The 19,444-nt window shown below is 43.2% G+C and overlaps 1 protein-coding gene across 1 annotated transcript in view; it reads right to left on the bottom strand.

Annotated features, from left to right (window-relative positions):
• Window positions 1-19,444, bottom strand: part of DNAH7 (dynein axonemal heavy chain 7) — a 707,015-nt gene that overhangs the window by 395,606 nt on the left and 291,965 nt on the right. The window contains exons 22-23 of the mRNA XM_033944671.1: window positions 14,585-14,687; window positions 14,363-14,490 (exon numbers count right to left, since the gene is read on the bottom strand). Of these exons, the coding sequence (XP_033800562.1) occupies window positions 14,363-14,490; window positions 14,585-14,687 (231 nt within the window). The remainder of the gene's footprint in view (window positions 1-14,362; window positions 14,491-14,584; window positions 14,688-19,444) is intronic.

Below are 19,444 nucleotides of genomic sequence, written 5' to 3'. Positions count from 1 at the left end.
ACAAACTTCAGTAATTCAACTTAAAAATTGTAAAGGAAAGATTCAACAGCAGTCCATTAGAATGGACCAAGTAGAAAAATTGGCCACAGATTTAAAAATTTCCACCAATCAACAAATGTAATTTACATAATATTGTAAGCTACCTAAATCCCAGTTGCATTAACATGCCCACAATGATGGCATATATCTGCAGGCATGTAAATGTATATGGTAACTGCCCCATAACACTAATATTCTATAATGGAATTTGGGTGCCAAACTGTAAAAATGCCTGCCTTAATGTATCACAATTAAGTATACATAGAATAGTTGGTCTCATCATTTTAAAAATACAATATTAGTTGGCAAGTATCCTTATTTTAATTATTCAGATACCCTACATCACCAGGATAGATAAAATTAATTATCAGAATATGCAAAAATATCAAATCTCCTCCTATACAAAGCCGCACTAGCATTTTTAGTGTCAACCGCAGCGGTTAACAGCTCAGACACTCATAGGAATTTTTTGAGCGTCTGAGCTGTTACAGCCGTGGCCAGTGCTAAAAACACTAGCGCGACTTTGTAAAGGAGGGGGAAAGTAAATTAAACCATAAAGGCCTATTCCACAAAAAGATGACCAGAAATTGATATTTAAATAAAAATTATCCAGTTGTTCAGGTTGACATCAGGGTTATATATCATAAATAAAATGTAAATAAAAAGATTATGTATTTACCCTGGTACCCTCCTGGAAATGTCCAGCTTCTTCTTATGTAATCCGCTTTGAACCGCAAGGTACAAGCGGAATAGAAATCACTAATGTAATGTAATGTAATTTTCCAGTAGATAGGTGAGAAATTCTAGACAATAGGGTTATTTCCTTTTAGTTGAATGGTTGCAGAAGGAATCCACTCTGCCTGTAGTGTAAGCTAACACCACAGACTACTGTGTAGTGGAAGAGGTCAAGCAAAGTCCAGTTTGGAACCTGACCAAAAAAACTCCAAGACCCACCAGTCGGGCATAACGTGCATCTAGACAGGCAAAAATGTGAGACGGCCTCAAATCCGCAGAGGGGCATGCATGGACCTGGAACCATTATGCCTGTGTATCAGGAGGCACAGCACTGAAGTTGGGAGGCTAGGACATCTGTAGCCACTAAACCAGTAATGGCAGCCCTAAGAAAACATCTACGATGTATCACTTTCACATGGGTGAAAGCGTTGGGCGCCAAGAGATCAGAACGACCAGAACCCCAGGAGGGCTAGGTCTATTATCAGGCCGAGTCGTAGGATGACAGTCCAATCTAGAATCCATGAAATCATGTAAACCTCTGCCAAACAATCACAGTTCCTGAAAAGGCAGCCTAGCCAAAGCAGCCTTGAAAGTGGAAACAGCAGTAAATAGGCACTGCGGGCAGAGATGGTTTACTCTGATACCTGAGTCAAACATACATATACAGGGCATACAAAGCATCCAGCAGATAAACAGTGCCCATCAAAACAAAATGGAAAAGAAGGAGCCACCGCCACACTGTCAGAACATGCTTTTGAGCGTGACATGCGCGAGCGACACAAAACGTCGCCAAAGCAGCATTAATGGCTAAGGCACCTGCATCATCCACCTTAGGGCGAAAGGTTCATATTGCAACCTGCACTACCAAAAATCCACTAGAGCTGCTGACACTTCCTTGCCAAAAAAATCCCAGCATGGCATAGCTCTAGCAAAAGTCAGAGCACTCTCAGGAAAATTAAACTGCTCCAAGACCACAACGCAAATATCAGGGTACCAGGGGAAGGTAGCAAGTATACACCACAAAGCTAGGAAGAAGAAGTGGCTGGAGCCAAAGAGTACAAAAAGACTTCCCGTAAAAGTCTAGCAAAGATGCAAATTCAAATAGGCACAGGCTTGTGAGAGTATTTCCAGGCTCCCAAAACCCCAGAGGGATCCACAGTCCCTGATTTCCCATTCTGGGAAATACTGCACCTGTAAAGAAAGAGTCAGCAAGCAAATCATTCGCATCTGGATCCCCCATCAGGGTCAGGGAGTGGCATATTAGCATTGAGTCTAAAATATCAATACCAAAAGGCATGCATCAAATAACCACGTCGACGCAGATGCATCTTAGTGGATACTTCCCTGCCAATTAAACATTGAGTCCTTTTGATGCATATCTTTCTGGGCAATACAGGTTGTCATTTCTGAAGTGCATCGCCTTTTCAGGCACTCACGCTTCGAAGCCTAGGGCACCTTCGATGCCACATGATGTTACATGGTCATGGTGCCTCCTCTTCATTGATGAACATCGGTACAGGTTATTGGTTAAAGTACAGAGCCTCCTCTTTATACATCGATCTGCATCAGTACCAATCCATGCTAAGCATAGCATATTCAATGATGGCACTTTCTCAAGGTTCTTCTTACATCGTAGCATCAATAATTATTGAACCTGTATGCTGTATTGCCTTGCTTGTAGCACTTTTTCTTCAATACTATGGTGTCTACATCGGTGGTACCTTTCCGGGATACATCATGGAGGATTAACTCCACATCACTACTGTTATCTCTTTCTATGCATGTTATGTCTCCTCTTGGGTGTATATCTTTATTGAGGTCTTTTACCCCCTCAACACCCTGCAGAACCATTGCTACCAGCTCAGTCTCAGGTATCTTAGATTTTTCTTGGTTGCTGACCTTATGTAGTCTTCCACTACAACCATTTCTTAATGGTCTCACAGAGTTATTTTACTTCTTGCTTTTACTAAGATAAGAAGAGTTCAGGACTACTGCAGAGGGGCAGAGCGGTTGGTCTGTTGACTTTTTCTGCCATTATGTTTCTATAATTCTGTAGGAAAGCTCGTGGTGTGCTTTTCTTCCTACTCATATTTCCTTCAATGGGTTTGAGTGTGGGAACTGTTCTCGTATGTTTTTCTCTGGGTTGAACTTCTCAAAATCCACACACAGGTTTTCATTCTGAGACTCTGTTGGTTCTTGCTGGTCTTTTAGTATTAGCTTCAGACCAGCAATTTTATTTCTCTTCATTTGTTTTTCTCTTGTGTACTTCTCTGTGCAACATTGTAGTTTTTGTCTCAAAAAAAGAAAACACTAAGGTTACCATTCTGCTGTTGGTGACTCTGTCATCTGCAACAATTCAGTAAAGTTTTAAAAACATTATTGTTTTCACAATATCTTAATGACTTACCTTCTGAACTGACAAACCTTATTCTCATGTTCACATTTTATTTTATTCTAATTTTAATTATTTCTGAACCGAGTTGAGCTCTACCACGAGATGACCCGGTATATAAACAGAAGATTAGACTAGACTAGACAATGTACTATACTAATATCTATGGAGATGTCAGAGAGAATAGCAGTAAGAATTACTTTGGCATTTTGGTTAAGTAGGCTAAAAATTTGCAGGATATTTACCAAAATGACTTATTTCTAAACTACATTAATCTATATGTATGGCAGATCAAGATGGCATCGAGAGCAGATGCCTGAGCGGACAGTGCTGAATGTGTGCTGTGTTCAGCACGTGGTGTGACTCTTTCCCTGTAACATGGGGAAGAGGAAAGGAACTGTTCGCCCTAACCCTCCAGCGACTGGAACCCCCCAGCGAATGACACAGCCAACTATACTCAGCGCATTTGCTCGTTCGAGGGAAGAACACAGACCTACCTCGGAGGCCTATCCAGGTTTAGCTGGAAACCTCAGCATGGGACAGAGCCAGGCATCACTGAGCCCGGAGCAGAGACTGTGGTTCCTCCCCAACCCGGAAGCATTACAGTGCAAGGAGCAGCTGGTGTCCGGTTACCCCCAAGAGGGAAGTGTGGATTCCAGCATGAGATGGACGCCTTCACCGTACTCATTGGAGGAAGGAGCAAGTCATTTTCATCTGTATTCTCCTAGCACAGCTAAGGAAGATCTGGGACTCGCTTCAGATGAGAATGTAATCAATTTTGGGGAGTTGAAAAAGCCAGAGAAGATTGATTTAGAAGCGCTCTGGCAAGCCATATCTGTTATGGACTCCAACCTAAAACTGACTCTTTCTACTATTAAAACTGATTATGGGACTGTCTATTCCAAGGTGGAGCACCAGGGGGTATTACTAACTACTTTAAAGGAAAAGTGGAGATGCAAGAAGTTAAGATTAATGAAATGAAAGCGGTTGAAGTAGAAATGGTTAAAGAAAGATCATATATTTCCCGAAAAATGGAAAACTTTGAAAATCAACTGAAAAAGAATAATTTAAGATTTCTAAACTTTCCTAAATGTCCTATCATCTCACCAGTGGATATAGTTAGGAAATATTTTTGAGAGACTTTGGCCATACCGTTGGGAAATTTGCCCCCTATTGTGACAGCTTATTACCTCAACATTAGAAATCCTCAATGGGAATCTACTCCAGCTGAATTGCCTGTAGATAGACAGGTGGATATGAATTTATCTTCATTTTTGGAAACTTCTTTAGAAGTAGTTACAGATAGAACTACCATGCTTATGACTCTTGCTCTGGAAAGTGACAGGGAATTTGTTCTTCGTCCATATTTCTGTCATATGAATGACCAGTTTTTAGGCTAAAATGTTAGAATTTTTCCAGATTTATCTCAAAAATCCCAGAGACGTAGGAAAGAACTCTTGGCCTTGAAGCCCAGAGCTCTGGCTCTGAGGGCAACATTTCTTGTTAAGTATCCCGCAAAATGTTTTGTTACCTATCAGAATAAAAATTTTCTGTTTTTTGAGCCTAAACAACTTATAGCATTTATTGAGTTGAGAGAAAGGTTGGTAACCGTACCTGATGATATATGATTTGCCAGCGGTAGTAGGAAGGTGTATCTATTGCTGTCTCTCTTGTATTAGGTTAACAATTTCCTCAGTGTTTAATTTCTTCTCTTGATCTCTTATATTGTGGACTAAATAAGAGTTATATTTTCTTTATACCTTGTATCTAGAAATCTATTTTTCTTGATCTATAACAAGTGATGTATATGCTTGTAAAATTTAAAATTGCATAAATAAATAAAAAATTAATCTATATGTATAACTTTCACAGAGAATATTTTTTTCAAGAAAGATAATAGAAATGCTCTAGTTCATTTTAAGCATCTTTCATGGAAATAAATTAATGAGATTACTCTTATCAGTGAAGTGTTATTGCCAGTCAATATGATCTTCAATAGGTTCCATGAGACAGCCGAGGGTTCATTGTAACATTGTGTTACAATGATGGTTAAGAATAAAACATTTCAAAATAAATTACTTTTAAAAATTCCATTCTGTAAAGCAGTAGTTTCCTTAGTACTAGGTGTTTCTATTTCTGTTTCTATTTCTCCATATTAGATTACTTTGATTCTGGGATGATATATTTAAACATACACTATGGGACCCTTATACCACTGTTCTTCAACCGCCGGTCCGCGGACCAGTGTCGGTCCGCAGAAAATTCCTGATGGTCCTCACAGGGCCAGCGAGATCGACACCGTTAAATTTCCTGTCCAGGTTGTGTTGGCAGAAACCTGCTGTTCCTCCCAGCCTTGGGCGATCAAGATAGGCAGCCAATGTTGAGCATTCCCTCTGTGAGACTCGCCTATGCGGAAACAGGAAATTAAAACAAAATAGGCAGGACTCAGAGAGGGAATGCCCGACGTCGCCAGCCTGTCTTGATCGCTGCCCCTGCCAAATCGCCGAAGAGGGCCGCGGGGAAGGTGCAGGTAGCAGGGAGATGGTCAGCGTGCGCGCAGGGGGATCAGCTTGTGGATTGGGGCCATCAGCAGCGTCTGTGCTGAGAGTCTGCCCACATGCATGAAGTAGCGGGTACAGGCCTCCGGCTATCTTGAGCGGCAGGGACTGCGGTGCAACACTGTTTATGATGGCTTGGGGGGGGCGTGAATGTGCAGGGCATGCAGGAGCAAGATCATGAGGAGCCTTCGACAGTGGCTGTCTCCCCTCCCAGCAGCTCTCGTACTTACCAGAGCAGTGATTCACTTTGGCACATTCCCCTTTTCTCAGAGGCGGCAACGGACCTAAGGCTGCCTAAGGAAATCACTGCTGCAGGCAAGTACTGAGAGCTGCTGGAAGGAGAAGAAGCCACTGTTGGAGGCTGGGAAGCTGCTGGATAAAGGGAGAGCTGCTACTGGTCCTAGAGGGAGGTAGAAGGAGAGATGCTACTGGGTGGGGAGGAGGGAAAGGGATGGGAAGAGAGTTAATGTTGGATAGGGGGGAGGAGGGAAGGGAAAAGGAAAAAAGGAATGAAACAGCTGGCAGGGAGATTACAGGAGGGTAAGGGGGTAAGGGATCAGGGTGGAATGGAGAGATCAGATGAGGGAAAGGGGAGAGAAAGAGGAATGAGAAAGTAGAGAGAGATTGATGCTGGAAAGGGGATCAGCAGAGAAATGAGAGAGGGATAAAGATGCTAGATCTGGTGTAGGAGAGATAAAAATGAAGAAAGCAGTGAAGCTGGAATGAATGTTGTAAAAAGGAGAGAGGAGGCACAGGCTGGATGGAAAGGGGAGAGAGGCATAGAAAGAAGTCAGATACATATGGAAGGGGGAGAGGGCAGACAGTGGATGGAATGGGCAAATGCTGGATTGAAGAGACAGGGCAGACGCTGGAAAGAAAAGAGTGGAAAGAAGATGAAAGCAGAGACCACAAAAGGTAGAAAAAAATAATTTTATTTCTATTTTGTCATTAGAATATATCAGATTTGAAATATATATCCTGTTAGAGACATAACTGGGGACTGCAAAGCCCAGGCAGTGATTCTTTAGCTTCCATCTGGCTTAGGGCTCTCTCTGACCAGGAGGAACTCCCCTAACACTATTCCTGTCATTTGTGACTACAGTATTCTGTTAGCATGATATTTCTGTGTAGCATTCTGTAATAATTTGGCTTGTTCAGTTTTCTTGATAGTAGAGGGGATATATGTGAAGGGGAGGGGGAGACAGGGGTTTTGTTGGTCCTTGCTCTGTATATTTATAAAATGGCAACTGTACAGAATATTGTTTCTTTTTATACTTTAATAAAATACGTTCAATATAAAATCATAACTGAGGCTTGTGTGGATGGTATCAGATGGTTTGTGGGGACTGAGCTTGCGGAGACGGGGCGGAAATGTGTTTTTTTATTTTGGTCTTAGTAGTTTGCCAGTCCACAAAATAATTCTTTTATTTCTGCCAGTCCACGGGTGAAGGAAGCGATCAGAGACAAGAAGACTTCATTTATGGAATGGAAAAGGTCAAAAGCGGATGAAAACTGGAAAAAGCACAAACAGCATCAACGCAAGTGTCATAAAGCAGTAAAAGGGGCCAAAAGAGATTACGATGAAAAAATAGCCAAGGAGGCAAAAAACTTCAAGCCTTTCTTTCGATACATTAAGGGGAAACGACCCGCAAAGGAAGCGGTGGGACCATTGGATGATAATGGAATATAGGGAGTGCTAAAGGAGGACAAAGCCATCGCCGATAAACTGAACACATTTTTTGCATCTGTATTTCCCAAAGAGGACATACACAACATACCGGAACCCGACAGGCTATACGCTGGAAGTGAAGACGGGAAATTGACAAGGTTGACAGTTAGTCTAGAACAGGGGTGCCCACACTTTTTTGACTCGCGAGCTACTTTTAAAATGACGAAGTCAAAATGATCTATCAACAATAAAATTTTAAAAAAACGCAATGCACACTGTACGCATAGAATTGTTAATTATCATTCCTATTCTGGGGGGTTTTCAAAGAGGTCAAAGCAGATGACTCTATGCACTGTCACTCAGTAACAACCATATAAAAATAGACAAATACCCACCCCCTCCCTTTTTACTAAACCACAATAGCATTTTTTAGCGCAGAGAGCTGCGCTGAATGCCCAGCGCTGCTCTCAACGCTCATAGGCTCCCTGCACTAAAAACCACTATTGCGGTTTAGTAAAAGGGGACCATATTGTAAAATATAGACAGTAGATATAAATTTAGACACATTTTGATCACTAAATTTAAAATAAAATCATTTTTCCTACCTTGTCTGGTGATTTCATGAGTCTCTGGTTGCACTTTCTTCTTCTTACTGTGCATCCAATCTTTCTTTCAGCCTGTATGCTTCCTCTCCTCCACACCTCATTCCCTCCCCCAACTTTTTCTTCCTCTCTCCCTGACCTTTCTTTCTTTCTCTCTTCATGCCCCCTTTCTTTTTTTCTGTTTCTCTTCTTTCCTTCTGTCTCCCTGCCTGCCCCCTTTCTTTCTTTCTCCCTGCCCTTCCCCAAGCCACTGCCGCTGCCATCGGGGAACAGGACCCAAATGCCACCAATGGATAACAGGCCCTGACGCTGACACCGCCCCATGCTCTCTCTGCTTCGGGCCGATCAATCTTCCTCTCCCCGACGTCAATTCTGCCGTCGGAGAGGAAGTTCCGCCCAACCAGGCAGTGATTGGCTGGCCCGAACTTCCTCTCCGACGGCAGAATTGACGTCGGGGAGAGGAAGATTGATAGGCCCGATAGATCGCCAAGGCAAAGTGAGTCCTGGATGATCGATTCACTTTGCCTTGGCGAGCTACCGGTCGATCGCGATCGACCTATTGGGCACCCCTGGTCTAGAAGAAGTATGCAGGCAGATTGATAGGCTCAAGAGCGACAAATCCCCAGGACCGGATGGCATCCATTCGAGGGTCATTAAAGAACTGAAAGGAACTATAGCTGAACTGCTTCGACAAATAGCCAATCTGTCGATTAGATCGGGAAGGATTCCGGAAGACTGGAAGGTGGCGAATGTTACGCTAATCTTCAAAAAAGGTTTGAGAGGAGATCCGGGAAACTAAAGACCAGTGAGTCTGACTTCGGTACCGGGAAAGATGATAAAGGCACTGATAAAAGACCGCATCATTGATCAGCTTGATAGATACAAACTGATGAGGACCAGTCAGCATGGCTTCAGCAAAGGACGATCTTGCTTGACGAACTTGCTGCACTTTTTCGAGGGGGTAAACAAGCAGACAGACAAGGGAGACTCAGTCGACAATGTATATCTGGATTTTCAGAAGGGATTCGACAAGGTTCCGCACGAACGACTACTTCAAAAAATTGAGAGCCATGGAATAGAGGGTGAAATACTCAGCTGGATTAAAAACTGGCTAGCAGATAGGAAACAGAGAGTGGGGGTAAATGGACAATACTCAGACTGGAAGAATGTCACCAGTGGGGTACTGCAGGGCTCAGTACTTGGACCTATGCTCTTCAACATATTCATAAACGATCTGGAAATGGGTACGACAAGTGAAGTGATTAAATTTGCAGACGACACGAAGCCATACAGAGTAGTGAGGACGCAGGGGGATTGTGAAGATCTGCAACGTGACATAACCACGCTCGAGAAATGGGCAGCGACATGGCAAATGAGGTTCAATGTGGATAAGTGTAAGGTAATGCATGTTGGTATCAAAAATCTCACACACGAATACAAGATGTCCGGGGCAGTACTAGGAGAGACCTCCCAGGAAAGAGACCTGGGAGTATTGGTCGACAAGTCAATGAGGCCATCTGCACAATGCGCAGCGGCAGTGAAAAGGGCGAACAGATTGCTAGGAATGATTAAGAAGGGGATCACGAACAGATCAGAGAGGCTTATCATGCCACTGTACCGGGCTATGGTACTCCCTCACCTGTTATACTGCATCCAGCACTGGTCGCCATATATGAAGAAGGACATGGTACTACTCGAAAGGGTCCAGAGAAGAGCGACTAAAATGGTTAAGGGGTTGGGGGAGTTTCCATACGGTGAGAGATTAGAGAAGCTGGGCCTGTTCTCCTTTGAAAAGAGGAGACTGAGAGGAGACATGATCGAAACATTCAAGATAATGAAGGGAATAGACTTAGTGGATAAAGACAGGTTGTTCACCCTCTCCAGGATAGAGAGAACGAGAGGGCACTCTCTGAAATTAAAAGGGGATAGATTCCGTACGAACGTAAGGGAGTTCTTCTTCACCCAGAGAGTGGTGGAGAACTGGAATGCTTTCCCGGAGTCTGTTATAAGGGAAAACACGCTCAAGGGATTCAAGACAAGGTTGGACAAGTTCTTGCTGAACCAGAACGAATGCATGTAGGGCTGGTCTCGGTTAGGGCACAGGTCTTCGACCTGGGGGCCGCTGCAAGAGCGGACTGCTGGGCACGATGGACCACTGGTCTGACCCAGCAGCGGCAATTCTTATGTTCTTATGTTCTTAATTAAAAACTTCCTGGCCAATATTCATATGGCAACAGTAGGCACTAGTTTTTAAATGCGGACCATTACCAGCTAACTTAGCTCCAGATATTCAGTGCTGGATGAAGTGTGGGCACTGGCACTTAATATCCAGAGCTAGTTTGTCCTGCAGTGCCCATTAGGAGCTTACATGGGCAAACCGATATTCACTAGGGGCAAACCTGATAAACGTTTCTACAATGAGAACAAAAATCTAAACATAGGAGTCAGGTGTAAGAGATGTTGACAGTCAGGAAGTGGTACAATACGGTAGTTCTTTATTAGGTCTATTATTGATCTAGACTCGAAATTTAGCCAGGGCTCACATAAGACAGTTATGTCAGCCCCGGCTGAATATTGGCTAGGGCTTTTACTTTCCTCCCCCATGAGCCTATGAAGCAAGCCTTCTCTTTCTGGGCAGCCTTCCCAAACCTGCCGCCATTCAGAATACCCGTCCCAAACACCCTCCCTATCCTCACCATCTTTGTAAGCTCCCCTAGGCCTACTTAGCTCTCTGGTAGTCTGGTGGGGTCAGAAGCAAGGCCCACTTCCTCTTTTCCCTTGCAGCTGCATCCAGAAAATGGTTGCTGCAACCTCTCATGGTAGCTCTCAATATTTGTGTAGCACCATGAGGTTGCCACAGGAAATCACAGCAGACATTTTCTGAATGCAGCAACAAGAGGCAAGAGGGAGTGGGCCTCACTCCTGCCCCATCAACCCTACTGGACCACCAGAGACCTAAGTTGGCCCAGGAGGGCCTACCTACACTGTGGGGGGTTGGGGGGATATTCAGAAGTGTATGTTCTGAATGGTGGTGGGCTTGGGGGAAAAGGGAGGGGAGATGCTATGGGGGCTCGAAGGGGGATCAGAGGCATCAAAACAAAAAAATTAGTTACGCAAGTCCAGGGCTGGTATATCTAACCTAACCAAATTAGAACAATCTTTGAGCTGTCTTAACTTGTCCGAGTTAGCTATGCAAGTCCCAGCATTGAATATTGCTGGCACCCACAGAATGCTAGCTTCTCCTCAGTGCTGCCCCTTGTACCACCCCTGGCCTGCCCACTTTTAAGATGCACACTCAGAGACAATATTCAGTAAAACTGCCCAGTTTAGTGCCACTGAATATTGGTGTTTAGGCAGCTCACCACAATTTAAGTGGACTGAAGCCTTTCCTGCCCAAATAAATCACTCTATCATCCAGTTCCTAAATATTCCAGCATTTTACTTTTATATTAACTACGTCTTGCATTTTACAGAAGAAAGGGAAAACAAGTTGAAAAGTATACATTACACAAAGGCCCATTTTACTGAGTGGGTGAGATATCTATGAGTGTAAGACTGTTAGAATAGCTCATTTGAAGGTGAGGGGAGGTAAGAGAGTGCAGTGGAGTGTGGCTCTGCATATGTGTGTGGTGATTGTTCATGTGAGTGTGAGGGAGTGTTTGGTGTGTCTGAGTGCTAGAGAGATTTCAAGGATTTGAGTGCAAGGATAACTATGGGAATATGTGAATACAGGAGGTGTGCAAGGGGGTGAGTATGGAAGAACGGTATGGAGAATGTGAATCAATTCTTCCTTTCTTCTTTTTTCTTATCCCCTTTATGTCTGTCCTTTTTCCTCTCTAACCCCTCTTTCCTTCTGAGCTACATCTTTGCTGGTGGAGTTAGGAACCTCTATCTCCACTTCCTGCTATATCACTGTGACATAGACTGCATCTTCAGCAGTGGGAGGATGGGAACCCCTACTGGCAGTTGACATTGAGGCCACTGACATAATCTACCTACTCTTCTTGTGCCAGAGAGGGTGGAATTCCTACAGATCCCAGTTCCTTGTCCACCATCACAATGAGCCTCTTTTCCCACTTCAGGAACTGCAGTTTCCATTTCAAAAACTCTTGCACTTCTGTGACCTCCCCCTACCTGGACAATACCTCTGCTGGTAGAACAGTGGTGGGGGATTTTCAGGTGGTCATCAAGCATAGAGATATGGCTACAGAACCCTTTTCCTCAGTGGGAGTGTAGAGTAAACTCAAGGCTTTTGGTTGATCCCATTTCTCCTGCCAAAGACCTAGTGCAGAGGAAGACTCTTAACTGGTGCCTGGGAGGAAACAGAGATTGAACTTGACTACCCAAATTGAGAAAGAAAAGTCTAAGTGCTTTGTTATCATAATTCTCCTACCAAATCCCTGTAATCTGAGGGAGACCCCTTTTTGGTCCCTAAGGGGACTGCGTATATATCTGAAGAACTGTACATAGTTCTGCAATTAATTCAACAGCAAGTTAAATAAAAAAGCTCCAGTTTGTTCAGTTATACCTTGGACTTGGCTGTTTCTTCAGGGTGAGAGCACAATCTGACCTGAGTGTGATGACTAAACCCTGGAATTATGTCTCCTTGAGCCTACTGGAGTTATCTGGCCCCGGCCTATACCAAGCTTAGCAAGACCTGTGAGGCAGTGAGTGTCTGCAAGTGAGAGAAATAACTTCTTTTTATGAGCACTGTTTGCGGAACCGGTGGTGGTGCTGACCCCGAGAAGCTTGCCAGAGCCCCACATGGCAAGTGCAGAGTAGGAAGCTGGGGTTACATTAAAATGGTGCCTGAAACATGGGGCATAAGGAGCATGAATTCCAGAGAGACCAGGGAGTGGAGACACCAAATGGAGGAGTAAACTGACCTGCCTCTGGGGTGTTCGGTGAGTTAAAAGACTATGGGAAGAGACTTCCCCAGAGACTTTGAGTATTGATATTATAGAAAATGACAGAAGAGGAGGGGATGACTTTTTTTCCACCAGTGGGAACTGTCAGTGGCGGAGGAAGAGAAGGAGCTGTCCGCCTAGATTCAGGCAATTATGAGATGACGGATGTGATGTTAGTGGAACACAGGAGGGAAGTTCTGGGGAGAGAGTGGAAGTGGTAGACTGGAACCACACCTGAGTAGAGAATTCACATGTAAAGAGTCAGAGTGGAGAGAGCTATGCCCAATCCATGAGGATGAGCAAACAGCCATAATTGACCCATCTCAATTGAGATCGCAGTTGAGGTTAGGAACCTCTTGGGCCATATTGTATGCAATGGATGTGGCACCCATAGAGCCAATCTCCTTAAACAACTGTGTTGCGGTACTTGCAAAAAGAAGTTCTTACAGTGGGAGAATGTAAGCAAACCGAAATCTCCATATCAGGAAGAGAAGAGATATCTGGCTATGGGACCAGGGAAGAAACTAGCCTGGAAAGTAGTGAATCAAGACCGGTTGCACATCAGCTAATGGGAGTCTGGTTAAGGGGATTGAAACCCTAAGGTTGGACCACTCTGTATCAGAAGCCTTGGTGGAACCTGGGAAGCCTGGAGAGGAGAAACTTCTCAGACTGAGTCAAGCGGAGTGCTACCTCCAATTCTTAGTGAGGGACTTGTGGAAGTTGTGGTACCTCTACATGTTAAGGTCATGGTTGAGGCCCAAAGGGAGGTCTCAGTAAGAGAACAGATCTTTAACAATATGAGACCTGATACAAACTATAGAGACTACAGCCTGGAAGATGCCAGCTACAGAGGAAAAATTCAGCAGCAGTGACAGGACTGACAGATTGGCTGGACTGTACATAAATATTTTGTGGAGGTAATGGACAGGCACTATACCAGGAAATTCTGTAGTGTGACCAGCACCCTTTTTAGGGGAGGGGGTTCTTGTGAAGAAGGCTCACTCTTTGTGGTATAATTGAGGAGTGGGACAACTTGGACTGGAGTACTGTAAGCTGTTAAATTTGAATAAGAAAGGTATTTTTCTTTTCATGGATGCCTTTGATTGTTTGCGTATTTCATCCTTGTACTATGCTTGTTTCTCTTGTTGACTCTTTAATAAAAATGGCAAAAAAAAAAAAGGTATTTGTGTTCATGCCGAACTGGTCAAATGACTGTAATTGACCCCCACTGGGTTAGACTGTATTGATAGGAAGAGACCGAGGAACAATGTTACCTCAGAACTACTTTTATTAGATAAATGTTAAGAGTTGGTACTAGATGAGGAATAAGATGCTAATAGAGCATGTTATAGTATGTGTACAAGGAATGTTAATGTTGATGTGGTGAAATAAAAGTTGAATAAAATTTGAACCAGGATGTGGAAGGAAAATGGAATTTTATAGAGCATTAAACTTCATACCTTAAGGTTATCTGGAAGTTCTGAACGCCCAGCATACCCTGGATTCATTGTTATGAAAACAGCACATGTAGGATCCAGTTTCAGTTCAGTTCCTTCAAATATTAATATATCAGACCCTGAATTAATGCCTAAAAAAAAAAAAAAAATCAGAATTGCATTCCATCTGGACTTTTAGATAAAGATGGATTTCAGCTAATGAAGAGAGTCAAAATAGCTTGTTACCTCTTTGGATAGTGAGAATTTGTTGGGCAACCACAGAAAGTACTTCAAGGTCAATTCTGTTAAATTCATCAAAACAAGCCCAGGCTCCACAAGACAGTAGTCCCTGGAAGAAAGTTGTTCAAATTCCAGTTTCAGACAGTTAACAGATTATTCACTGTAGCATATACAATGTATACTTCTGGAATACAAATTATTTCTGTTGTACAAAAAAACATTACATTAAGGGCTAGATTAATTGAAATGTATTACTGTGGTAATAGACACTAATTAAGTTAACATATCCTATTAATAAATAGATCCCATTACATAAAAAGATATATACAGTAAATAACGTGCTAATGCATGTTAGCAGGTAGTAACACAGTAGCTGTCAATTCAAATTTATTTTTGTTTCCACTATCAGTAAAATAAACAGTGAGGTCCACATTCAAGGATTTTGTCCAGTTAATTTTGTCCACTCATAGCTGGCTAAATTTAGTTCATACCGCTTTTATATTAGAGATGATCAAACTTCAAGATAACTTCAGGTTTTGATCTGATAATATGTAGCTCAAACATATTTGGATGATGAGCAGCCATTGCTCTGATTCAAATCTGTGGTGCCTATGGTATTTTTGCAGAAAAGTGACAATCATTTTGATTTATGAAAATATTTACAGTGCCAATGTTCATGAAGGAAGGTAAACTGGCTATCGGAAAACTGTCCTGCCCTTCCATGGGGAGCTACACATCAGGTTCAACTACATGGAAAGATTAGGTTCTTATCTTGTTAATCTTCTTCCTAGTAGACAGACACTCCATTCCTGAACCTGTGGGTAGCCCCTTTCGGTAAGAAAGATGTAACTGTGTGTAAGACCACACATGAATCCGAAATTCTGAGAAATGGATCTCTGCAAGACAAAGCCTGTAGTTACAACACTCTTCTCGTGAGAATTCTTGTAGGGAGCTTCATTAGCATTCTTTTGCCCATCCTTCCATCTTCAGTTTGTAACAAAGCAAAAGATTAGTCCTGGAGATAAAATAGAATAAGGAGGAGTACAGGGACACTCCACAAAAGACATGTCTGTTCTGCTCATATCATTAAAAAGAAAACAGATAAACAAACATAACCATTTGCAATACATTACAAGGCAAAACAAACAAGTCACCAACTTGAGCACAACCTTCACTAAGAGTGTGGGAGATTTTATAGATGCACCCTAGTTTCTTCAACATGGCAGTCAAGTCCTCTATTCTTGTCAAAGCTGGACAAAAGAAAGAAACAAGATGTCTGGATTCCCTGGCACCTCTGAGGCAGTAAGCAGGCAAATAAACATCTGACAGGGTAGGCTTCAGGAATGGAGTGTCTGTCTACTAGAAAGAAGATTAATGAGGTAAGAGCCTAATCTTTCCTTCTATTGCTACAAACACTCCATTCCTGAAATTGTGGGACATATCAAAGCAGTCCCCTAAGTTTAGGGTGGGACAACTGAGCCTACTGTCAGAACTGAAGATCCAAATGTGGAGTTCTGTTCATCCACCACATCTACCCTACAAAACTTCATGAATGCATGGAGAAAAGAGTAAGTGGCAGATCTACAGATTTCTTTTGTGGACACTGCTGAAGATTCCGCCCATTGTGGAAGCTACATTTCTAGTAGAGTATGTCTTTATGGATATAGATGGATGTTTTCTACATCTGATATAGGATGAAGAAATAGCCACATGGATCTATCTTGAAATGGTTGCTTTTGAGGATGGTTGACCTTTATGGGCAGCTCCAGCCAATATGAACAGATGATCTGCCAATCAAAATTTGTTCATAACCTCTAGATACTGCAGTAAGAGTCTGCGAACATCCAACAATTTCAACACCTATCACTTTTTCTCAATCTTGAAGGCATGAAGACAAGTAAGCAGACTTCTTGGCTGATGTGAAAGCTGTAAGTAAGAAAGATGTGACTGTGTGTAAGACCATACCTGAATCTGAAATTCTGAGAAATGGATCTCTGCAGGACAAAGCCTGAAGTTAAAAAACTATTCAGGATGAGGTAATCACTACCACAAACACCATCATGATGGTGAGGTCCATCAGGGAAGCTTGGTCCAGAGGTTCGTAGGGCACTCTGGCCAGTGTCTGGAGGACCAGATTAAGATTTTACATTGCAAAAGGCTGACACCCTAGAGGATGGAGGCCTACAGCGCTCTTCAAAAACCTGGCTACCTCTGCATGAGCAGCTGTGGTGCTTTTATTAATCCAACCTGTGGCCCTGGGCATCTTTAATACCATGTCACCTGCACTGGGAAGGGAAATATGCTTTGTAACCTGTGCCAATTGTGAAACCACTTTCAGGAGAATAAAGAGCTGGTTAAATTCCACATCCATCAGATAGAGCTTTGCCATGGATTTGGCCACTTGAAGAGGACCCTCCAGGAACTCCCAATGGTCTGGTTTATTGTGTTTCTACACAGAGATGCCAAAACACCACTGACAAGGCTATTTTGTTTGTCACATATCACTGAATTGGTGTCCACTGAAGAAGGCAGCATTAATTGCCGAAACTTGGATCCTTGTTGGGACTTTCTTAGGATTCCCTAGTTTGGGGCTTTATTGGATTCCATAATTTGGGACGTTATATGATCTAGGACTTTTGTGTTAGACCATTGTTGTTCTAATAAATGTAACTGGTAGTTGGTATAGACATCTCTCTTGCCTCTGTTTTGTGCTGTTCTACTTTTTGAGGCTATCCCCCTTCTGCTGCTGTGCTTGTACTCACTGTGAACATTTTGGTAATGTCTCAATGAGAGGGAAAATAGGAGGGATTAGGGGAGGCTAAGTCATCAGCTCCCGCCCCTCCTTACACACCATGTGGCGGGTGAGAAACGGGCAATCCTCAGATAGAAATCCATCCTAAATCTGGCATGAATCCTTTTCATTTGGTTATTGAAGCACTTTTCATGCAGAGCTTCTATGCAATTGCTTTTCCACATATCCTCCACTCTAGGACTAGCAGGGACCCCTGAGGTAGACTCGTTTGTCAAAACACGAACCATGTTGGGTCCAGTGCTCCCAGCGGACTAGGTTCTTAAGGTATTTATGTGGATTGCTATACATTTATGCATTTTAAATAAAGACCATTTCAGGAACATCGTCTCTCCAGTTAGTTTCTCGAACATTTTTCTCTGTGGACTCTCCGGGTCAATTTTTTTTTTGTTTGTTTTGATGAATCCAAAGTATCCATTACACCTGTTTGAAAAAAAAAATTGAGATATTTTGAGATAGATAGGCGCTTTTATTTTCAATTTGGGAAATCCAAGATGACTGCCATGGCAGTGATTTTAGTGCCAAAAACGGCCTGGGGAAGCTGCACTGGGTCCAAAAACTAGTGATTTGGGGATTTTAGAGGTGAGGGAATCTGGCACTAATCCCATAACCCCAAAAAAATCCACTTTTAAAGACACTTCCCCTGCCCCCTGATCTTGTTATACAGTCTGTCAGCCTTTTACTCACTGTGCCATGTTGTGTACTGGGAGCTGCAAGTGTGGAAGCTGCAAACCATTTGCATATACAGATACAAATGCCCTAGGTTCATCCACATAGAGAGAGGTCATACTGAAATGCATCAAGGGAATAATGCATGGATTTTCCCATTTCAGACACATTAAGGGAGAAAGACTATAACTTAAACGCTTCCATTTCTATGTGCATTACTTGTGAAAGTAGTGCATATTTGCAAGGGGGCCTGAGCTTGGATGGAACATAGATTGGGCTTCACTGACATCCCATGATAGTGTAGGAAGTTTCAGCAGAAGCAAGCCCATCATGAAGCAAACTAAAGGCTGAGCAGAGAAAAGCTTACCCTCTACACGTTTATAAGCTTTGACTGCGCTAAGGTGAACTCATAGAGTTGGTCTTAAGATCTGACTTCAACAAATATAGAAGGTATTCATGCAACTTTTGTGTAGGGCAGGTAAAAGGATATAGGGTCTTGTCTTCACACAGCTCCTGAGGCCTATGGCAACCTGCAAGGATTGCTAAAGTACCAGCGATCCTCTCAGAAAGCTGCTCCCTGCTGGAATTAGATAAATAGATGTGTGGAAAGTCAGGGAGGAACACGCAGGCCTTCCAAGGGGGGCAGTCCTTCAGGGGGGACAGGCCTTCGGAGTGGGGTGCAGGCCTTCGGGGGACCAGGTCTTCAGGGGTGGAGTGCAGGACTTCAGGGGGGACAGGCAGGCCTTCAGGGGGGGAACAGGCAGGCCTTCAGGGGGGATGGTACAGGCCTTCGGGTGGGACAGGACCATGGGGGAAGGGGTGACCTGGTGTAGAAATACACATAGGGAGGGAAGGGGGTTTAATGAGATGTGCATATGCCAGACTTTGGCGGGAAGAAATAATGGGTCTATAAACAGAGGAGAGGGAGAGAGATGGTGGACAATGGGATTTAGGGAGGGAAGGAACAGAAAGTGAAGAAGTTGGACACAAGGGATGGTGTGGAGGGGGTGATAGAGATACTGATAGGAGGGTAGCTGGGAAGAGAAAGGGAGAGATGGTGCACCCTGGGGTGATGAGGAAGCATGGAGAGATGAAGGATGAAATGGTAGTTGAGAAAAGTTGGATCTGGGGTTGGAGATGAAAAAAAGGAAAGATGCCAGACTTCTGGGAGAGGGAAGGGAAACGGAAGGGGAGGAGAGAGATGGAAGATGGATGTTTAGCACGGAGAAAGAAGAAAATGACAAATGGGCAGGAGACCCTGGCAAGCAAGTTATCAGAAGACAACCAGAGCCTGGGACCAAAATGATTTGAATAATAACCAGACAACAAAGGTAGGAAAAATTTATTTTGTTTTCAATTTAGTGACCAAAATGTGTCTGTTTTGAGAA

Source organism: Geotrypetes seraphini, chromosome 5 (genome assembly GCF_902459505.1).
Source record: "Geotrypetes seraphini chromosome 5, aGeoSer1.1, whole genome shotgun sequence".
NCBI lineage: Eukaryota > Metazoa > Chordata > Amphibia > Gymnophiona > Dermophiidae > Geotrypetes > Geotrypetes seraphini.
This window is presented reverse-complemented; position numbering and strand designations above follow the sequence as displayed.